Raw genomic sequence first — 22,893 nt, 5'->3', positions numbered from 1 at the left:
TGAGGTGGGTGGATCACCTGAGGTCAGGAGGTCGAGATCAGCCTGGCCAACATGGTGAAATCCCGTCTCTACTAAAAATAGAAAAATTAGCCGGTGTGGTGGCACGTGCCTGTAATCCCAGCTACTCGGGAGGCTGAGGCAGGGGAGGCTGAGGCAGGAGAATCACTTGATCCCAGGGGGCAGAGATTGCAGTGAGCCGAGATCACGCCACTTCACTTCAGCCTGGGCAAAAGAGTGAAACTCTGTTTCAAAAAATATATATATAATGAAACAATTCTCTCCTTCCATAATTCATTCATTCAGTAATATTTGCTAACATTTTGCTATTGGCTGGGCGCAGTGGCTCACGCCTATAATCCCAACAATTTGGGAGGCTGAGGCTGGCGGATCACCAGGTCAGGAGATTGAAAACAGCCTGGCCAACATAGTGAAACCCCGTCTATACTAAAAATACCAAAATTAGCCAGGTGTGGTGCTGTGCACCTATAATCCCAGCTACTCAGGAGGCTGAAGCAGGAGAATCGCTTGAACCTGGGAGGCAGAGGTTACACTGAGCCAAGGTCACGCCGCTGTACTCCAGCCTGGGCAATAGAGCAAGACTCTGTCTCAAAAAAATAAATAAAATAAAATAAAATAAATCAAACCTTGCTATTGCTTAGGCATTGTGCTAGATGCCAGGAATTCAATAACAAAATATATTTGGTCCCAGACCTCACAGTACTTGATCACTAAGGCTCCCACTAACCTATAAAATGAATCAATACTGATAATACAAAAATGAATATCAACCAAAAAAAGAGGGAAAAACCTGGAATTCTTAGATTTTTTTCCATCTTGTCTCCAAACACAACAATTGATTCCAGATGGAACATAATATTAATTGTAAAAAAGTAAGCCATAAAAGTATTAAAATAAATTATAAAAGAATATGTTTTGTAAACTTGAAGTAGAAGGCTTTTTAAGCACATTAGTGCCAGAAATTATAATTAGAAAAAAATCCAGATTCTAGCTGGGCATGGTGGCTCACTCCTGTAATCCCACAACTTTGGGAGGTGGAGGCAGGAGGACTGCTTGAGCCCAGGAGTTGCAGACCAGGCTGGGAAATATAGTGAGGCCCCTGTTTCTACAAAAAACAAATGTAAAAAGTTAGCCAGGCACAATGGTGAGTGCCTATAGTCCTAGCTACTAGGGAGGCTGACATGGGAGGATCACTTGAGCCCAGGAGTTTGAGGCTGCGGAGAGCCATAATAACACTACTGCACTCCAGCCTGGGTGACAGAGTGAGACCCTTCCTCAAAAAAAAAGAAAGAAGAAAGAAAAAGAAAATACAGATTCTACCAGCAAAACTGAATGGCAAAGGTGGAGCTGTCTAGAAGGCATCTGGGTCTAGAGAACAACAACAACAAAAATGGTACAAACAGGAGATAAACATTTATGAATTATCATTGAATAGGTAGAGAAGATCACTCAGAGACAAAAAGAAAAAGTGAGACAATGACAGAACCCTGAGACTAACATAGAGGAAGAAAGAGTGAAGGGGTGGATTGCCCCTCCACACCTGTGGGTGTTTCTTGTTAGGTGGAACGAGAGACTTGGAAAAGAAAGAGACACAGAGACAAAGTATAGAGAAAGAAAAAGGGGGCCCAGGGGACCGGCGTTCAGCATACGGAGGATCCACGCTGGCACCGGCCTCTGAGTTCCCTTAGTATTTATTGATCATTATTGGGCATGGCAGGATAATAGGTTAATAGTGGAGAGAAGGTCAGAAGCTAAACACGTGAACAAATGTCTCTGCATCATAAACAAGGTAAAGAAAAAAGTGCTGTGCTTTTGATGTGCATATACATAAACACCTTAATACCTTAAAGAGTAGTATTGCTGCCAGCATGTCCCACCTCCAGCCTTAAGGCGGTTTTCCCCTATCTCAATAGATACAATCGGCTTTACACCAAGACATTCCATTGCCCAGGGACGAGCAGGAGACAGAAGCCTTCCTCTTATCTCAACTGCAAAGAGGCGTTCCTTCCTCTTTTACTAATCCTCCTCAGCACAGACCCTTTACGGGTGTCGGGCTGGGGGACGGTCAGGTCTTTCCCTTCCCACGAGGCCATATTTCAGACTATCACATGGGGAGAAACCTTGGACAATACCTAGCTTTCCTAGGCAGAGGTCCCTGCAGCCTTCCAAAGTGTTTTGTGTCTCTCGGTACTTGAGATTAGGGAGTGGTGATGACTCTTAACAAGCATGCTGCCTTCAAGCATTTGTTTAACAAAGCACACCCTGCACAGCCCTTAATCCATTTAACCCTGACTTGACACAGCACATGTTTTAGGGAGCACAGGGTTGGGGGTAGGGTTACAGATTAACAGCATCTCAAGGCAGAAGAATTTTTCTTAGTACAGAACAAAATGGAGTCTCTTATGTCTACTTCTTTCTACACAGACACAGTAACAATCTGATCTCTTTCTTTTCCCCACAAAAGAGTCTACAAATAAATGTGACAAATGGCCAGGAGAGACAGGAGGAAAATCATGAGGGTGTTGTCTCTGAAACCAAAGCCCAAAGCCAGAGTTTCAAGAAGGGGAATAGTTGACAATGCCAAATACACACACACACACACACACACACACACACACACCACTATATAAATTAATTTAATTTAATGGTGATATACCATGCTCAGGGACTGAAAATTGCAATATAGGTAAAGATGTCAATTCTCCCCAAATTAATCCAAAGATTCAGTGTGGAATTGTAAATCACTCAGTAAAATAAAGCTCTATAAATGTACATGTATATGTATGCATGTGTATGTGAGATATATATGTATGTGATTTTATTGAGCATGGAGAAAAAAATGCAGAAGGATACACACCAGGAATTTAATATAGGTTACTTGAGGTCTGTTGAAGGTAATGAGAGTGGACGGGAAGTTAAGGTGGAAAAAAGAGAGGCAAAAAAGAGAAAGGAAAGGAAAAAAGACTTCTAAGAAAGCATGAGTGATTTTTATCAAAAGTGTATGTTTATGTACATTTTTACCTGTATGTACATATATAAATATAAATAATTTTTTAATGAAATTGAAAAAGTGGTAGATACCTCTCAGAATTTGGAAGAGGTATTAATGGGACTTTTATAATTTACTCTATATACTTGTGAATTGTTTGAGATTCAAAAATTAAGAATGCAGTCATTTATATTACTTGCAAATAAAAATTAGATATTAAAATGAGGACTCAGACCTCATTAACCAAAAGCAATAATTGACTAAGTTCTATCCTGTCTTAAAGTTTTGGTCTTTTCCCATAATTATTCCCTTAAAACTTTCTGGTCATTATTCTTTATTTTAAAAAGGATTTCCTCTGCAGGTAGAGATCTGGAAAAAAAATAAATAAAGGATTCCTTTAGCACTTAAAAAAAACCTATAGCTTCTATTTTATATAAAAACCCTGAGGTGAGAAAGCTAACTCATGTCAATCTTATTCCTATTTGGCAGTACTAAACTATATAATACTTCTTTTTGCCACTATCTCTTTAAAATGTGGAAATTATTATTTTTAAATAGCAAGGAAAGGAAAACTGAGCTTAGCCTATACGAAAAACAAAAATACAATCTTACATACTAGAATACAAGACATTTTGTCCTTTAGACAACTAGTCCATTTTCTAAAAATAACTACTTTTTACCATGAAATGAATGTGGGTCTTAGAAATATTACTGAATTTTCTTTTATTATCAAATACAAATTTAGCATATCCTATGTAAAATGCTGATGGCCCTTTTCTGCATATTATTTCAGATCTTGTTTTCTATACCCACAAGGCTTTTCTATATATTTCTCATAAATAAGAGAGTCCACATATTTACTACTTACCTTATGGGTGAACAAAAAAATCACGATTGGGTTCGCAGAACCTCAAAGTTGCACCGTGTTGGCTCATTAGTGGAAAAATTGCTGCTGGTTGCAGATATAAAGGCTCTGATCAGGTGGCTGTGGGGCCCTAATCCAGAATGAGCACAGTTATTTTGATCAATGGAGTCTAACCTAGTCCTCCCCCAAGGTTCAAAATGTCCTCTGGTGCTTTGCAATTTTTTTACAGTGTTTTTTTCTAATTGCTGCCAAGCTGGGACCTCTCCTGGTATATCATATTTGGAAATGAAAAGTGAAACAAATGAGAATTTTCCTTTTGCGTTGGTGAATGCATACAGTGATTTAAGTTTGGGTGCATTTCTTTCAGTCTGTTGATTGTTCTAGGAATCGATGCTCACAGATCAATGAGTCATGTCCGATTTCATAAACAACGGCCTGGGGTGAGTGTGGCCTCATAAATGTGAACAAATAATAATGGAGTGGCAATGAAACCTAAAGTGTCACTGCAAATCATGCCATGCTGAAAGAAGAAACATCTCAAAAAGAGAATAAACATTTTTAGGGTCGGGTGTGATGGTTCATGCCTATAATATCAGCACTTTGGGAGGCCAAGGCAGAAGGATTGCTTGAGGCTAGGAGTTGGAGACCAGCCTGAGTAACATAGTGAGACCCCGGTCGTTACAAAAAAAAAAAAATTAACAAAGTATTGTGGTGCATGCCTGTAGTCTTAGCTACTCAGGAGCCTGAGGAAGACAACTTTAACCCAGGAGTTCAAGGTTGCAGTGCTATGATTGCACCACCGCGTTCCAGACTTGGTGACCAAAAAAAAAAAAAAAAGAAAAGAAAAGAAAAGAAAAGAAAAAGAAAGAAAGAAAAGAAAAAAGGCCAGCACTTGGTGGCTCATTCCTGTAATCCCAGCACTTTGGGAGGCCTCAAGCAGATTCCTTGAGCCCAGGAGTTTGAGACTAGCCTGAGCAACATTGCAAAACCCCATCTCTGCAAAACAACACAAAAATTAGCTGGGCGTGGTGGTGTGCACCTGTAGTTCCAGCTACTCGGGAGGCTGAGGTGGGAGGATCGCTTGAGCCCAGTGAGCCCAGATCGCGACACTGCACTCCAACCTGGGCAACAGAGCAAGACTCCATCTCGAAAAAAAGAAAAAAGAAAAAAAGAATAAACCTCCCTCTCCTCCTCTCTCTCTCCTCCTCTTCTTATTCTGCCTCTTCCTCTTCCTCCTCTTCCCCCTTCGCCTCCCCTCCCCCTCTCCCTCCTTCTCTTCCTCCTCCTTGGAATAGGAGGGTTCCAGGAGGTGGTGCCTCCTAGGCGCTGCACAGCCTGCTCCCTAGGTACAGACACCCACGCGGTCAAGCCCTACAGGCCCCGCCTTCCAGGATGGCTAGCAGCCGCCGGCCTCCCAGGTCCCAGCACAGGGCACACGGGGTGCGAGGGCACACGGGATGCGAGGGCACACAGCCAGGCCCTCCACTGGGCCGCGGGTGGCACGGAGCTGCCTCGAGGTGAACAGGTCCGTTGGGGCAGGAGGGTGTGCAGACGTCCTGGAGGCTGAGGGCCACCCCTCAGAAGCTGGTGTTCACTGGGACTGGCTGTTGGCCGGAGTCGCTCCCCGGGCTCCCTTCTCCGGAAGGGATTTCACGTGGATCTGGTTGCGCAGCACAGCTACCCTCAGCATCCGGCCTTTGGCGCGGTGCTGAAACTCCCCGGCGATCCGCAGAGACTTCTCGAAGGTGGTGCTTGCGCTGATCCACATCCCGGGCGTCCAGGATCTTGCTGTGCGAGTCCACGCGGGCACGATCAGCCCCTCCCGGACTTGCTGCGTCAGCTCACCCTCCCGGGCTGCCACCGCGGGGCTGAGGGCACGGCCACCCTGTGCGAGTTGAGGGCGCAGTTGCGAATCTGGGCGTACAGGGTCCTGACGGTGGGGCGGTGGGGGAGTGGGGGTGGGGGAGGTACACATGTCCGAGAGCAGGTTGTCCTACCTCTCCTCCTTTTTTTTTTTTTTTTTTTTTTTTTTTTTGTGGAGACAGAGTCTCGCTTTGTCTCCCAGGCTGGAGTGCAGCGGCACGATCTCGGCTCACTGCAAACTCTGCCTCTCAGGCTCAGGCAATTCTCTTCCCTCAGCCTCCCGACTAGCTAGGATTACAGGCAGGCACCACCACGCCCGGCTAATTTTTGTATTTTTTAGTAGAGACGGGATTTCGCCATGTTGACCCAACTGGTCTCAAACTCCTAGCCTCAAGGCTAAAGGTGGCCACATCATCCAGCATCTTCAGACACGAGGCACGCTTGGACTCGTGAAATTAGAAGACGATGTCTCCAACCTGCGGCTCCAGCTCCAAGAACAACTTGAAGGGGCTGCTGGAGATGAGGCGCCGCTGCAGCTTCCGCCTGTCGAAGGTGGCCAAGGCGCACAGGCCCCCACAGACGGCCACGTTGCTAGGAGACAGCAGCTCGGGGACGTCACAGTGATCAAACGAAGCCAGCAGGAAGCATTTGGCAGCCTGCTTGTACTTCCTCGCGGCCAGCTCGGCCAAGCCTCCAGCGCATTGGAGCTGGGTGAGGACCGCCTGCGCCTGGCTGGCTGCCCCTCTGTCCTCGCTGCTAGGCAATCTCCAGGGTGGACTCGGCCTTGCTGACGCGGCTCAGCACGTAAGGCCAATTTTGCAAGTAGACGCTGACCTTGAAGACGTTGAGGACATGTTGATGGCGTGCTTGGCGCTGCTGCAGTAGTCTCAGGCCGTGAGTGACACTTGAGGGCATTGCTGAATCATCGTGGCCGCGCCTGGTGCGCTCCTTGGAGTTGCGCTTGTAGTTCTTCAGGTCTGCGTCCGGCTTCTCCAGCTTAAGCAGGGCCTCTTTCTGAGTGGCCTCCACCCAGGCCGTGTCCAGGGGCGGGGGCTCCACGCCACTCTCGGGGATGGCGTCGGGTGAGTTCCGCAGATTCCTGGTGGCCTCCGAGAGCTTCAGGTGGACCTCTTCGAGAGCTTCCGGTGGACCTCTTCGTACAGATCCACGTTAAAGATTCTCTGCAGGAAGGAGAGCGCCATATTCAGGGCCTCCACCCGCAGCAAGGGGCAGTAGTCAGCCAGCAATAAACTGCAGCCGCTCGGTGCACATCAGGCCGCTGCAACTGGCAACGCGCTGCTCCAGTTCCAGAGTGGCGTCCACCACGTAGTTGATGTCGGGTGCATTCTGCAGGTCCTCCGGGGGGTCCTTGTCGACTTGCATGGGCCCCACGGCCGCCTCCTTAGAGCAGCGTACAGAACGACAGGCTGGTGCTCAAGATTAAGTTCCTGGCCATGCCAGACAGGGGGAGATAACACCTACAGCAAATTTTAGTGTGTGTGTGTGTATTTTTTTTTTTTTTTTTTTTTTTTTTTTTAATGAGGTGGAGTCTTCCTCTGTCTCTCAGGCTGCGGTGCAGTGGCGCCATCTCGGCTCACTGCAACCTCTGCCTCCCGGGTTCAAGCGATTCTCCTGCCTCAGCCTCCTGAGTAGCTGGGATTACAAGCATGCGCCATCATGCGCGGCTAATTTTTGTATTTTTAGTAGAGACAGGGTTTCACCATGTTGGCCAGGCTGCTCTCCAACTGCTGGCCTCAAGTGATCTGCCCTCCTCAGCCTCCCAAAATGCTGGGATTACAGGTATGAGCCACTGCGCCCAGCTCCTACTGCAAATTAAACACCTGAACCGGCAGCGGCATCTTGCACCAGCCCCGCCACAGCATGCCGTCCATTTCTGGGCCAATATTCTAGTAGTAGTAGTAGTAGTAGTAGTAGTAGTATTTTAAAGATAGGGTCTTGCTCTGTTGCCCAAGCTGGACTCCAACTCCTGGGCTCAAGTGATCCTCTTACTTCAACCTCCTGAGTAGCTGGGACTACAGGTGTGTGTCACCATTCTTGTTGTAGCAATATTCTATTCGGTCAAAACATATGGCTCAAGAAAATATTTTTCTTTTTAAGTAGAGAATCTGGAAGCCAGTAGTAGCCTTAGAAACCTAGGTCTGATTTTTGTAGAGAAAGAATGAGAATTCCAGAGGGGTCAAACGACTTGCCCAATGCCGATAGACCAGGTCTCCAAACTCTCAGTGTGCAGCACCTTTCACTAGTCACATCTCAAGCATATAATCTTCTTGCCATTTTAGAGGTGTTGACCTTAAGGGCATCACTAGAACCCAATGAGGGTTTCAGATCACAGCTCTGAGGCACATTTCTAAGCCTGCTCTTTTCCATATAAAATGTAGAAGTGCATAAAATTACTGATAGTTCATCATTATCATCTGCCTATTCTATTTTTGGTCACTTAGTTTTTTAAAAAGGATGATAATGAAAGGTAGACAGGTGACATTAAACTTCCACTAGCCTGGCACATCAGCCCAAAGTACAAATTATCTGTCAGAATTAACTAGAGGTAAAAACATATGATGTATTAATAACTGTATTTGTATAGTATTAGGTAAAAAGTCACCTGAAAAGTAATGAATGTAATACATTGAATGCATTTTATCAGAGTCAGAATATTAAACATTGATAAGCAAAGGATGCATGTGTAATCTCTTAAAAATTGATAAGTAAAGGATGCATGTGTAATCTCTCAGAGAACAATAAAGTTAAGAGAGGTAAAATTGAATTAAAAATAATCAACCTAAAAGAAATTAAAGAAAAGGATAGGAAATAACACAGAGGAGATAGGACATAATAGAGGAAAGAGTTGGATGGAAGATTTAAATTCCCCCACAAAAAAACAATACTTCATCCTTAGGACAATTGCAGAGATTAGTGCCTCTATTAAAGTCTTGAAAGGGGCCGAGCACAGTGGCCCTTTTCAAGGGGCCAGCACTTTGGAAGGCTGAGTCGGGTGGATCACTCCAGGCCAGGAGTTCCAGACGAGCCCGGGCTACATGGTAAAACCCCATCGCTACTAAAAATACAAAACGTAGCCACGTATGGTGGCGCATGCCTGTAATCCCAGCTACTTGGGTGGCTGAGACACGAAAATTGCTTGAACCAGGGAAGCAGAGGTTGCAGTGAGCCAAGGTCATGCCATTGCACTTCAGCCTGGGGCCTGGGCAACAGAGTGAGACCCTGTCTCAAAAAAAAAAAAAAAAAGATACTAAATGTGATGCATGGTACTACCTATCTCATTCTTTGTACAGAAAAAGAATAATAGATCTTAGAAAATTATCACCTTAATCATGCAGTGACTCCAATTGCCATTACTGCTCCAGATGTGGTATCTTTAATGGAAGAAATCGAATTAGTCTTGTCACACAGTATGCAGCCATTCACATGGCAAATGCGTTTTCTCTATATCAATTTGCAAATATTAACAGAAGTCATTTGCCTTAAAAAGAAAACAAAGTGGGCCGGGCGCGGTGGCTCATGCCTGTAATCCCAGGACTTTGGGAGGCCAAGCCAGGTGGATCACGAGGTCAGGAGATCGAGACCATCCTAGCTAACATGGTGAAACCCCGTCTTTACTAATAATACAAAAAAATTAGCCGGGGGTGGTGGCAGGCGCCTGTAGTTCCAGCTACTCGGGAGGCTGAGGCAGGAGAATGGCATGAACACAGGAGGCGGAGCTTGCAGTGAGCCGAGATCACGCCACTGCACTCCAGCCTGGGCGACTGATCAAGACTCCGTCTCAAAAAAAAAAAAATGTTGGGCCTCGTGGCTCACGCCTGTAATCCCAGCACTTTGGGAGGCCGAGGTGGGTGGATCACGAGGTTAGGAGATCAAGACCATCCTGGCAAACAGTGAAACCCCGTCTCTACTAAAAAATACAAAAAACTAGCCGGGCGTGGTGGTGGGTGCCTGTAGTCCCAGCTACTTGGGAGGCTGAGACAGGAGAATGGCGTGAACCCGGGAGGCAGAGCTTGCAGTGAGCGGAGATGGCGCCACTGCACTCCAGCCTGGGTGACAGAATAAGACTCCGTCTCAGAACAAAACAAAGTGAATGAGTCTGTATTAACATAAATTTCAAAAATATTCTTAGTGACTGGGCACAGTAGCTCACACCTGTAATCCCAGCACTTTAGGAGGCCGAGGCGGGTGGATCACCTGAGGTCAGGAGTTTGAGACCAGCCTGACCAACATGGTGAACCCCTGTCTCTACTAAAAATTAAAAAAAATTAGCCAGGGGTGGTGGCACGTGCCTGTAATCCCAGCTACTTGGGAGGTTGAGGCAGGAGAATTGCTTGAACCTGGGAGGTGGAGGTTGCAGTGGGCCCAGATGGCATACACTCCAGCCTGGGCAACAAGAGCAAAACTCCATTTGAAAAAAAAAAATCTGAGTGAATAAAGGACATCACAGAACAATACATACTTTGGAATACTCTCATAAATTTAAAACTCTCAATTCTGTATATTGTTTATAGAAATATATATTTTTATGAAATATATATGTGTACATATATATACATTTTTAAATTCTAAGCTTCCATGAGCTGAGCAGGCCTGATATCTGAGAATGGCTACTTTCTTGATTTTTATAAGACCCTGGAGTGTTAGAATGTATGCTGCCCACCTCCAACAATTTGCTTTTATCTGGCAGGGTCAACAATACATCTTTCACCATCTTGCCTGAGGGCTACATCAATTTTCCTGTTCTCTGCCATAATCTAGGCCACAGAGGTCTAGACGATCTTGATAACCCCTAGAATATCATACTGGGTCACTAGATTGATAACATAATGCTGATTAGACCTGATGAGCAAGAGAAAAGTACTGTAGATATTTTAGTAAGAAGACAAATGCAGGCCACAGGGCAGAATACAAGCCCCACAAAAATTAAGGGACCTGCCACTTCAGCAAAGTTTCTAGAGATCCAGTCCTCCCCGAGTGAAAGTAGTTTCTATCCCTTGCACTACAACTACCACTACCACCAACACCATACAAAAAAAAAGGTGCAATGCTTGATAAGCCTTTGTGAATTATGGAGGTCATTTGATATGCTACTCTGGTCCATCAAATGAATAACCTGTAAGGCTGTGAGATTTTCCTGGGAAACAGAGAAAGAAAAAACTCTGCAGTAAGTTCAGGCTGCAGTGCAAGAGTGTGCAAAATCCCAGCAAATTCAATGAACTCAAACTTCAGTTAATAAATATGTGATATGGTTTGGCTGTGTCCCCACCCAAATCTCACCTTGTATTGTAATAATCCCCAGGTGTCAAGGGTGGGGCCATGTGGAGATAATTGAATCATGGGATGGTTTCCCCTATAGTGTTCTTGTGGTAGTTAATAAGTCTCATGAGATCTAATGGTGTTGTAAATCGGAGTAACCCTGCACAAGCTCTCTTGCCTGCCACCATGATTGTGAGGCCTCCCCAGTCATGTGGAACTGTGAGTCCACTAAACCTCTCTTTCTTTATAAATTACCCAGTCTTGGGTATATCTTTATCAGCAGCGTGAGAACTGACTAATACAATATGTCACATGGAGGCTTTAGCAAGCCTTAATGAAAGAATCACAGTGCAGAGCTTCAGCATTCTGGAGCATAGCTATGCCCTGTTAGAGACTGAATGCCTGACCATGGTACATCAAGTGACCGGGTGACCTGAGATATCCAGAATGAACGGGGTATTATCTGGCCCATGCCACCATAAGGTTGGGCACACACAGCAGCAATACGTCAATAAGTGTAAATGTTATATAAAACATCAGGCTGAAGCAGGTCTGGAAGGTGTATTAGTTGCATAAGCAGATTCCTCTGATACCCAATACTGTACCTGCTTCTTTTCTCACTCAGTCAACACCTAGAGCCTCATATGAAGTTCCTTATGACCAGTTAACTGAGGGGGAGAAAAAATATTTGGGCCTATTTTCCAGATGTTTCTGGCTGATGTGCCAGCAAAGGCCAGAAATAGACTGCTGCAATGTTACAATGCCAACCAGGAGATAATGATGAAGGGAAATTCTCGTGGGGGGTAGAACTTTGAGCAGCATATATGATTGTCTTCTTCAACTGGAGTGGGAAAGGTCCAGACATAGGATGTACATTCAAGGGAAGTGGTTAAAAGTTTGGCTGGATGGTTTAAGACTTGGAAAAAACAAAATGTGTCAAGGTCTAAGAAAAAGGTATCGTGAAGGGACTTCTAGGATTAGAGACAAAATGTGAAGATATTTGTGTTTTATGTCAGTGTTCACCAAAGACACCTACTGTAGAAGAGAATCTCAGTAATGAAATGAACAAAATAATACATTCTGGGGATGTCAGTCTGTGTCTTTCCCTTGCAAATCCAGTGCTTGCTCAATGGACCCATATACAAAATCACCATGGTGGTGAGAAAGAAGGCTATGGGCTCAGCGACATGGATTTCCACTCACCAAAGCTGACCTGGGTGCCTCCATTGTGGAAGACTTAACACGTCAAGAACAAAGTCAAAATTAAGTCCCAATATGGACTAGCCAACTACCTACTAGCAGGTTTCTTACATCAGACTGAACCTATCCATGGAGGGGAATGTAATTTGTTCTCACTGGGAGAGACGTATTCTCCAAGTATGGATTTACCTCCCTGACCTTAATGCTTTTGTCAGCACCACCAAGCACAGCCTAATGGAATACTTATTCACCATTATGCCATTGTACACATTTTCTGTTCAAGAAACAGATTTCACAGGAGAAGAAGCTCAGCAATGGGCTTATGCTCACGTTTTTCACTGATCTTATCATGTAACTTTTCAAGAATTTAAAAAGAGGGAACACATTCCAATTCACTTTATGGAGTCAGCATAATAACTTGGATACAAAACCTTACAAGACATTAAGAAAGAAACAAATGAGCCAGGCGCGGTGGCTCACACCTGTAATCCCAGCACTTTGGGAGGCCGAGGCAGGTGGATCACGAGGTCATGAGTTCAAGACCAGCCTGGCCAAGATAGTGAAGCCCTGTCTCTACTAAAAAAATACAAAAATTAGCCGGGTGCAGTAGCAGGTGCCTGTAATCCTAGCTACTCAGGAGGCTGAGGCAGGAGAATCGCTTGAACCCAGGGGGTGGAGGTTGCCGCAGTGAGAGAGATCGCGCCACTGCACTCCAGCCTGGGCAACAGAGTGAGACTCCAACTCAAAAAAGAAAGAAAGAAAGAAATGTAAGCCAATTTCACACACACACACACACAAACAGAATCTCCTAAACAAACAGTATAGTAAACTAAATCCAACAATATATTTTAAAAGGATATAATACATTACTTTAAAGTTGGGTTTATTATTGTGCTGACAAGGAGTTTTAAGAAAAAACGAAGAAAACTGGCTAGCCATGTGTAGAAAGCTGAAACTGGATCCCTTCCTTACACCTTATACAAAAATTAATTCAAGATGGATTAAAGACTTAAATGTTAGACCTAAAACCATAAAACCCCTAGAAGAAAACCTAGGCATTACCATTCAGGACATAGGCATGGGCAAGGACTTCATGTCTAAAACACCAAAAGCAATGGCAACAAAAGCCAAAATTGACAAATGGGATCTAATTAAACTAAAGAGCTTCTGCACAGCAAAAGAAACTACCATCAGAGTGAACAGGCAACCTACAGAATGGGAGAAAATTTTCGCAACCTACTCATCTGACAAAGAGCTAATATCCAGAATCCACAATGAACTCAAACAAATTTACAAGAAAAAAACAAACAAACCCATCAAAAAGTGGGCAAAGGATGTGAACAGACACTTGTCAAAAGAAGACATTTATGCAGCCAAAAGACACATGAAAAAATGCTCATTATCATTGGCCATCAGAGAAATGCAAATCAAAGCCACAATGAGATACCATCTCACACCAGTTAGAATGGCAGTCATTAAAAAGTCAGGAAACAACAGGTCCTGGAGAGGTTGTGGAGAAATAGGAACACTTTTACACTGTTAGTGGGACTGTAAACTAGTTCAACCATTGTGGAAGTCAGTGTGGCGATTCCTCAGGGATCTAGAACTAGAAATACCATTTGACCCAGCCATCCCATTACTGAGTATATACCCAAAGGACTAGAAATCATGCTGCTATAAAGACACATGCACACGTGTGTTTATTGCAGCACTATTCACAATAGCAAAGACTTGGAACCAACCCAAATGTCCAACAATGATAGACTGGATTAAGAAAATGTGGCACATATGCACCATGGAATACTATGCACCCATAAAAAATGATGAGTTCATGTCCTTTGTAGGGACATGGATGAAATTGGAAATCATCATTCTCAGTAAACTATCGCAAGGACAAAAAACCAAACACCGCATGTTCTCACTCATAGATGGGAATTGAACAATGAGAACACATGGACACAGGAAGGGGAACATCACACTCTGGGGACTGTTGTGGGGTGGGGAGAGGGGGGAGGGATAGCATTAGGAGATATACCTAATGCTAAACGACGAGTTAATGGGTGCAGCGCACCAGCATGGCACATGTATACATATGTAACTAACCTGCACATTGTGCACATGTACCCTAAAACTTAAAGTATAATAATAATAATAAAAGAAAAAATGAAATAAAAGTAAAGTTTATTCTGAAACTGCAAGGTTTAATTTTTTTAATGATTTAATTTACCACATTTAATAAAGGAGAAAACAAATGAAGGAGGTACTTTTTTTTCTTTTTTTTTTTGAGATGGAATCTCACTCTGTCACCCAGGCTAGAGTGCAGTGGCACAATCTTGGCTCACTGCAACCTCTGCCTCCTAGGTTCAAGCGATTCTCCAGCCTCAGCCTCCCAAGGAGCTGGGATTACAGGAGTGTGCCACCACGCCCAGCTAATTTTTGTATTTTTAGTAGAGACGGGGTTACACCATGTTGGTCAGGCTGGTCAAGAACTCTTGACCTCGAGTGATGCACCCGTCTTGGCCTCCCAAAGTGCTGGGATTACAGGCGTGAGCCACCACGCCCAGCCTAGAAAGAAACTTTTGTAAGCTGATAAACAGTAAACATTTTTTCCTTTTTTTTTTCTAAGACGGTCTCACACTCTCTCCCAGGCTGGAGTGCACTGGCACAATCATTGCTCACTGGAGCCTCGACTTCCCAAGTCCAAGCAATCCTCCCACTTCAACCTCCTGAGTATCTGGGACCCCAGGAGTGTGACACCACACGCCGGCGCCACCACCACATCTGGCTAATTTTTTTTTTTTTGAGACAGATTCCCACTATGTTGACCAGGCTGGTCTTGAACTCCTGGGTTCAAGTGATCATCCTGCCTAGGCCTCCCAAAGTGCTGGGATTACAGGCATGAGCCAGTGCACCCTGCCAAGCTTTGTGTTCTTGATGTAGAAGCTGGTAAAAAAGAAAAATGAAATAAATGAGTAAATAAAAGAAAGCAGGGGCCCAAATATGAACAGCTATGTTCATAATACTCCACAGTAGCCTAAATGTGGAAACAACGCAAATGTCCACTGAATGGTTAAATAAAAAGTGGTAGGCTGGGCACAGTGGCTCACACCTGTAATCCCAACACTTTGGGAGGCTAGGAGGGGGATTGCTTGAGCTCAGGAGTTTAAGACCAGCCTGAGCAACACTGCAAAACCTTGTCTCTACAAAATAAACAAAAATTAGCTGGGTATGGTGGTGTGCGCCTGCAGTCCCAGCTACTTGGGAGGCTGAGGTGAAAGGACCACTTGAACCCAAGAGATCGAGGCTGCAGTGACCAGTGACTGCACAATTGCACTCTAGCCTGGGCAACAAAGTGAGACCTTGTCTCAAAAAAAAAAAAAAAAAGTAAATAAATAAATAATAAAATAAAATAGGCCAGACATGGTGGCTCATGCCTATAATCTCAGCACTTTGGGAGGCCAAGGTGGGTGGATCACTTGATGCCAGGAGTTTGAGACCAGCCTGGCCAACATGGTGAAACACCGTCTCTACTAAAAATACAAAAAAAAGTCTGAGCGTGGTGGCTCATGCCTGTAATCCCAGCACTTTGGGAGTCTGAGGTGGGAGGATCGCCTGAGGTCTGGAGTTTGAGACCAGCCTGGCTAAAAATACAAAAAAATTAGCCAGGTGTGGTGGTGGGTGCCTGTAATCCCAGCTACTTGGGAGGCTGAGGCAGGAGAATTTGTTGAACCTGGGAGGTGGAGTTTGCAGTGAGCTGAGATAACGCCATTGCACTCCAGCCTGGGCAACAAGAGGGAAAGTCCATCTCAAGCAATTCTCCTGCCTCAGCCTCCCAAGTAGCTGGGACTACAGGCGGCTGCCACCATGCCCGGCTAATTTTTTGTTTTTGTATTTTTAGTAGAGACGGGGTTTCACCGTGTTAGCCAGGATGGTCTCGATCTCCTGACCTCGTGATCTGCCCGCCTCGGCCTCCCAAAGTGCTGGGATTACAGGCGTGAGTCACTGCGCCCAGCCAATGGCATTATTTCTAACAGTCCTGAACTAGAACACAAATGTCTATGACAGTAAGATAAATTATTGTTCAATTGAAATACATACAGTAGTGAGAAAGAATTTACTATTGCTATACTCAACACAGGCATGAACCTCACATATTGCTTAATGAAATAAGCCAAATAGTATCTACAGTTATAATTCCATTTGAAAGTTCAAAGACAAGCAAAACTAATCTATGATAATATAAATCAGAGATAGTGTTCTGATAATGTTTGTCCCTAGGGAGAAGGAAGGACTATTACTAGGAATAGGGGGCACTCTGGAGGGCTGGTAATGTTCTAATTCTTGATCTGGGTGCTGTTACACAAGTGTTTACTTTGTGAAAACTATTTGTTTCATGCACTTTTCTATGTGAATGCCATACCTCAATTTTAAGTTTGGCATTTTTATGTCTATACCTTCTTCCTAACAAGGCAAGAACTGTAACACTTATATGCTTCCTTGATCTCCTCTACTCACCTTTATGTTGATACTGTCTAAAATTATAATTCTGGTTTATCGCTTTCTAAAAAAATCTTTCTCCCCCTATACACATCTTACCAAGGTATCTGAACACTGTTATCCCCACAGATTTTATAGTATCTTCTGGACTTTTTGTTATTTTTTCCAAAATTTTTCAATGCGAATCATTGGCAAATCTTTTTTTTTTTTTTTTTTTTTTCTTGAGATGGAGTCTTGCTCTGTCACCAGGCTAGAGTGCAGTGGCCCTATCTCGGCTCACTGCAACCTCTGCCTCCAGGGTTCAAGCGATTCTCCTGCCTCAGCCTCCCAAGTAGCTGGGATTACAGGCGTGCGCCACCACACCCAGCTAATTTTTGTATTTTTAGTAGAGACGGGGTTTCACCATGTTGGCCAGGATGGTCTTGATCTCTTGACCTAGTGATCCACCCACCTCAGCCTCCCAAAGAACTGGGATTACAGGCATGAGCCACCCCACATGGCCCGGCAAAACTTTTTTCATTTTTTAAAAAAAATTTTAAGTAGCTTTAGAGGTACAAGTGGTTTTCAGTTACATGGATGAACTGCACAGTGCTGAAGTCTAGTATTTTGGTGCACCAGTCACCCAAGTCGCAAACATTGTATTCAATATGTAGTTTTTCATCCCTTCCCCGTTCCACCTTCTGAGTCTCCAATCTCCGTTATACCACTCTGTATGCCTTTGCATACCCATTTATAAGCGAGAACATGTGGTATCTGGCTTTTTTTTCTCTGGTTCCCAAGTTTTATTCACAAACTCATACGAAATATTCCAGACGAATGAATTTTAATCCTCATCTTCCTCCTATTTGTCCTGGCTAATTTGGAAGTAATGTAATTCATAACTTTCTTCGCTGTTAGCAACTACGTGCAACCAATCACACAGATTATTCTTCAAAATTTTTTTGTGAGATATTTCAAATACCTTTAGGAAAAAGTCACCTCAGAAGTCATGGTGATCTTGCTCTTGGTCCTCCACCTAGATTCCCGGCGTTTCCATTCACTTTGATCCCCTCTTGCAAAAACTGCTCAAAATTAGCAGCATCCATGATTCCATCTTCTACAGTGGGTGCAATTAAGAGTAAACTTCAGAACCTGCTTTTTTTCTGCCCTGCTTTGCCACAAGCTTTTTCATGAGTGCCATGGTGGCATAGAAGCAGAAAGGGGTATCTGGGTTTTTTTGTGTTTGCTTTTTGATACGGAGTCTCACTTTGTTGCCCAGGCTGGAGTGCAATGGCACAGTCTCAGCTCACTGCAACCTCCGCCTCCCAGGTTCAAGTAATTCTCCCTGCCTCAGCCACTTGAGTAGCTAGGATGACAGGCGCCTGCCATCACACCCGCCTAATTTTTGTATTTTCAGTAGAGACAGCGTTTTGCCATGTTGGCCAGGCTGGTCTCAAACTTCTGACCTCAGGTGATCTGCCCGCCTCACCCTCCCAAATTGCTGGGATTACAGGTGTGAGTCAGCACACCTGAATGTTATCTGGTTTTCAATTCCTGAGTTACTTCACTTAGAACAGCCTCCAGTTCCATACAAGTTGCTGCAAAAGACATTATTCTTTTTGTGTGGCTGAGTAGCACTCCATGATATATGTATACCACATTCTCTTTATCCACTCATCAATTGATGGACACTTAGGTTTATTCTGTCTTTGCAACTGTCAATTGTGCTGCAATAAACATGTGTGTCTTTCTGATATAGTGACTTCTTTTCCTTTGGATAGAGATCTTTGGTAAATCTTAATGTTTTTATTAAGTCCTCACATTTGAATGACAAATTTAGATAGATTAAAACTTTAAGTCCAGTACTTTAAATAGGACGTTATTTTCCTGCATCCAGTATTGCACTTGAGAAGACTGAAGCCAATCTTATTCTTGTTCCTTTATACATTTACTCTAAAAGCTTTTAGATTTTTCTCGTTACCCTGATACTCTTCAATTTCAGTATGTCTCTCGTTTGGCACCCTATGGCCCTTTCAATCTCTATTTTTTTCCTCCTTCTAGGCCTCTTACCTGAATGTTGGCACACCTACTTCTGGCTTCCATCTTGCTTAAATCCGCTTTCGTATTTCCTACATTCTTTTTCTTGCTTCCTTCTGGGGGTTTCTCAGCCTGATTTTCCAACTAATTTATTCTGCACCTGTATCTATCCTTTTTTTTTTTTGAGATAGAGTCTCGCTCTGTCACCCAGGCTGGAGCACAGTGGCGTGATCTTGGCTCACTGCAACCTCCACCTCCCGGGTTCAAGCAATTCTCTGCCTCAGCCTCCCGGGTAGCTAGGAATACAGGCACCCACCACCATGCCCAGCTAATTTTGGTATTTTTAGTAGAGACAGGGTTACACCATCTTTCAGGCTGGTCTTGAACTCCTGACCTCATGATCCACCTGCCTCAGCCTTCCAAAGTGCTGGGATTACAGGCATGAGTCACCACGCCTGGCCTACTCCATTTATTATGTTATTTATTTTAAATGTTTCATTATTTCTTGTATCACGTTGCTAACATCTTTTAATGTTTATTAGTTTCATTTTAGATTCTGAAAGTCTTATGTAATCCAGTTTTCTTTTGAACCAGTAGTATCTTTCGGTTATCATATTGTTTGTGAACTCACTTACCTGGTGGTATGAAATCTTCTGAGAGTATGCACTGGAGAAGGACTGATGGCCAACCCTCTAGTTGGTATTAAGGGTTCAAAGAGAGGGAAGGGGACAAGCCCCATGTTGGAGAGGCCTAGCACTACAAAACCACTGCTATTTATTTCAGTGTGTAATCCTTTAGGACAAGGCTTCTTCCTTTGGACACCCTGAGAAAAATGGCAATGAGAAGAGGCACTCCCTAGAGTCTAGGGCCTAGATTATTAACTGAGAAGTTCTGTGAGTCTGAAGGCAGAAGGGTGAAGAAGTAATGCCCAAGCTAATCAATCCTTACACCTGTTTTCTCCAAAGCTTCACCCAAAAAGCTCTTGTGCTACTCTAATTTTATCTGTGAGGACACCTGCAGCAGAGATATGATTCACCGTTCTGGTACTTGCTGTGAGAAGGCAGGCAACAGCAATCAGTTTTCTCAATCTACTCAGAGCCATTCAGGTAGCCACACCCCCACCAGGAACCACTTCAAAATTGCACCCTAGGTCCCCTGGGACTTTTACCTCTTTTGATTTTTTAAATTATTACCTAAACACAATAAAAGTAAAAGAAACATTCGAATCAAAATACAACAAAACTTTACATGGTTTTATTATACATGTTATTATTGAAATAATAACTGTTATTATTGAAAGCAAACTTTATACAAAAAGTTTTATACAGATAAAAAAATCCTTGGCTAGGCAAAGCCATTTATGTGTGTGCATACACAGAAACACACATACATACATATACACACAGTATTTTACATCATAATTATACATATTTATAAATACATTATTTAAATTATTTTACAATATACCAAAACAAGGAGAGGCAATTATAAAAGCAAATAAAAAATGGATGAACACTTGAACTAAATAGTCACTAAGTTTAAAATGCTACAAAACTATTTTTTTATCTAGAAAGTCATTTCTTTAAAATATCAAAACTAAGATTTCAATACATCACTGTTGCTTTCATTTTGGTAAGTTCTAACATGTTTAAAAATAAATATTTTGACCAAAAACAGATAAGCAAATCAGAATGATGACTAGAACAAGCTGAACATGCTGATGTGAAATTAGAGAGTCACTGAGTAATAACAAATGTAGATTATCATCTGGTAACCAAAAAGGTGATAAACCTCCCTCTAGTGCTCATTTAAAACATGAGGAATTTGAAGCTCCTGTGTAGTATGCAATATCAATTAAGAGTCCCAGGAATTCAGCAACTTATCTGTAATGTAAGAAAATGCTAAAGTTATTATTCTATTTTTCTGATAGGACTATCTCATAATGTGTTATCTTAAATGAGCTCCATTTAGACAATATTGGTGTTTAATAAACTAGCTTTCTCATCTTCCAATTGGTCTCAAAATTAAAAAAAAAAAACTAGCTTTTGCAATCAGTTTGGTAACTATCATTATACTTTGATATTGACAAAAATTTAATAGGACTACAGTACTTGTGGGGAAAAAAAATCAGTTAAGAGGCAAGCTACAAATGAAATAACCCACAATATGTGCTATCCTGCAAGCAAAGAAATCTCAAATATCAAATTCATTAAATGGTTTTAGATTTTTGCCCAGATGCAGTAGCTTACGCCTGTAATCCGAGCACTTTGGGAGGCCAAGGCAGATGGATTGCTTGAGTCCAGGAGTTCAAGACTAGCCTGGGCAACGCGGCGAAACCCCATCTCTGTTTAAAAGAATTTATATTCTCTTCACAAGAGAATGGAAATCATACTTTAATATAACATTAAGGTAAAAAAAGAGAAACGATTTAATTTCTTAAAGGCAGCAAAAATCTTAAAAAGCACAGTTAATCTAATAGATAATCAAGCCCTTTTGCCCAGAGCTTTTTTAAAAAAAAGTTCTTTAGAATAAGCTTCTTCTCCAAATTCCCCATTATTCAAGCTTACATTCTGTTGTGTGTTTTGTTCAAGTGATTCTCCTGCCTCAGGCTCCCAAGTAGCTGGGATTACAGGCACGTTCCACCATGCCCAGCTAATTTTTGTAATTTTGGTAGAGATGAAGTATCGTCATGTTGGCTGGGCTGGTCTCGAACTCCTGAACTCAGGTGATCCGCCCACCTTAGCCTCCCAAAGTGCTCAGATTACAGGCATGAGCCACTGCACCCGGCAACATTCTGAATTATATAAATAGAAATTTAACGTCATAATCACTTGAACCCAAGAGGCAGAGGTTGCAGTGAGCTGCGATTGTGCGGCGGCACTCCAGCCTGGGCGACAGAGTGAGACTCCGTCTCAAAACAAACAAACAAAAGAAATTTAACATCATGGTAAACTGCCACACATATTTTGAAGATTTCACTAGCACTGCGCTCTATGTCCAAATTTTTTTTTTCTTTTCTTTCTGAGAGGCAGAGTCTCACTCTGTCTTTCAGGCTGGAGTGTAGTGGCACAATCTTGGCTCACCGCAACCTCCACCTCCCAGGTTCAAGCGATTCTCATGCCTCAGTCTCCCAAGTAGCTGGGATTACAGACACGTGCCACCATGCCTAGCTAATTTTTGTATTTTTTGTAGAGATGGGGTTTCACCATGTTGGCCAGGCTGGTATAGAATTCCTGGCCTCAAATGATCTGCCCACCTCGGCCTCCCAAAGTGCTGGGATTACAGGCGTGCCACTGTGCCTGGCTCTGTATGTCCAAATATAGTTGCTATTCAGATTTAATTCAAACTTCATTTAAAACTGCATGTTTTGCGTTCAAATAATTAGGACAGCAAATCAATTAAAAATATTGTGATACATTAAATATCTTTAAATTTTTGCTTACATAAAAATCCAAAATATTTAAGCAATTGGCGGAGGTCTTACAGAAAAAACCTGCTGGTAATCTATTTACTTACTTAGGTTTTAGAGACTGGATCTCACTATATTGCCCAGGCTGGAGTGCATTGGTTATTCACAGGCGCAATCCTAGTACCCTAGCCTCAGATTTCTGGGCTCAAGCGATCCTCTTGCCTCAGCCTCTCGAGTAGCTGGGACTATAGGTGGGTACCACCACACCCAGCCTTCTGCTGATAATTTAAATATTATTGCCCTAATAAACCTGTGTGTACAAGAACGACTTGTATGACAAGTACAAAAACAAAAACTGAGGAAACATGTCTGTGAACATTATTAACAATTTAATATGGTAAATCATGTCATCAATTGGGATGACAATAAACTTTACAAATGTTTTGTATTTTAATTAGCACTAATTAAAAATGTAAGAAATATTAAATTACCATCACTACACAGACTTCACTGCTTATGAACCACATACTGCTTTTGAAGAATGTTTGATTTATCTATAAAAACTTTATTATTAATCAAATGGATTTCCCCCCACCTTAGACTCATCAGCAATCAGAAGGTTGAGGAGAGATGCCATGCTGATCTGAACTGCAGCAGGCTTCACTCTGAGCACGTCCCTGTGGATGAGGTCACCTTAGATGCCTGCTCGAGCAATCATCCTCCAACCTGTGACTGAAGCAGGAACTCAACTGGATGTCT

At 43.0% G+C, this 22,893-nt stretch overlaps 2 protein-coding genes and 2 pseudogenes across 17 annotated transcripts in view; all 4 read right to left on the bottom strand.

The window, feature by feature from the left end:
• GJA10 (gap junction protein alpha 10) overlaps positions 1-8,976 on the bottom strand; it is a 37,980-nt gene extending 29,004 nt beyond the window's left edge. For 3 of the 6 annotated variants that reach the window (XM_054491142.1, XM_054491141.1, XM_054491138.1), the window contains exons 1-2: positions 6,212-6,302; positions 3,876-4,002 (exon numbers count right to left, since the gene is read on the bottom strand). The gene's annotated coding sequence lies outside the window, so the exon portion shown is untranslated. Of the gene's footprint in view, positions 1-3,875 lie in introns of all 6 variants that reach the window. The other 3 variants (XM_054491140.2, XM_054491143.2, XM_054491139.1) reach the window with 2 other exon arrangements.
• Positions 5,464-7,133, bottom strand: LOC129038328 (COP9 signalosome complex subunit 1-like; annotated as a pseudogene).
• Positions 8,977-17,532: 8,556 nt separating the features above from the next.
• Positions 17,533-17,889, bottom strand: LOC129038325 (large ribosomal subunit protein eL22-like; annotated as a pseudogene).
• Positions 17,890-19,957: 2,068 nt separating this feature from the next.
• CASP8AP2 (caspase 8 associated protein 2) overlaps positions 19,958-22,893 on the bottom strand; it is a 46,859-nt gene continuing 43,923 nt past the window's right edge. For all 11 annotated transcript variants that reach the window (XM_054491123.2, XM_063666428.1, XM_054491124.2 and 8 more), the window contains one exon: positions 19,958-20,608. In XM_054491123.2, coding sequence (XP_054347098.2) covers positions 20,605-20,608 — 4 coding nt within the window. In that variant the 3' untranslated portion in view covers positions 19,958-20,604. The remainder of the gene's footprint in view (positions 20,609-22,893) is intronic.

This window comes from Pongo pygmaeus, chromosome 5 (assembly GCF_028885625.2).
Source record: "Pongo pygmaeus isolate AG05252 chromosome 5, NHGRI_mPonPyg2-v2.0_pri, whole genome shotgun sequence".
NCBI classification, from domain to species: domain Eukaryota; kingdom Metazoa; phylum Chordata; class Mammalia; order Primates; family Hominidae; genus Pongo; species Pongo pygmaeus.
The sequence above is the reverse complement of the archived record's forward strand: the minus strand, read 5'-3'. Positions and strand labels throughout refer to the sequence as shown.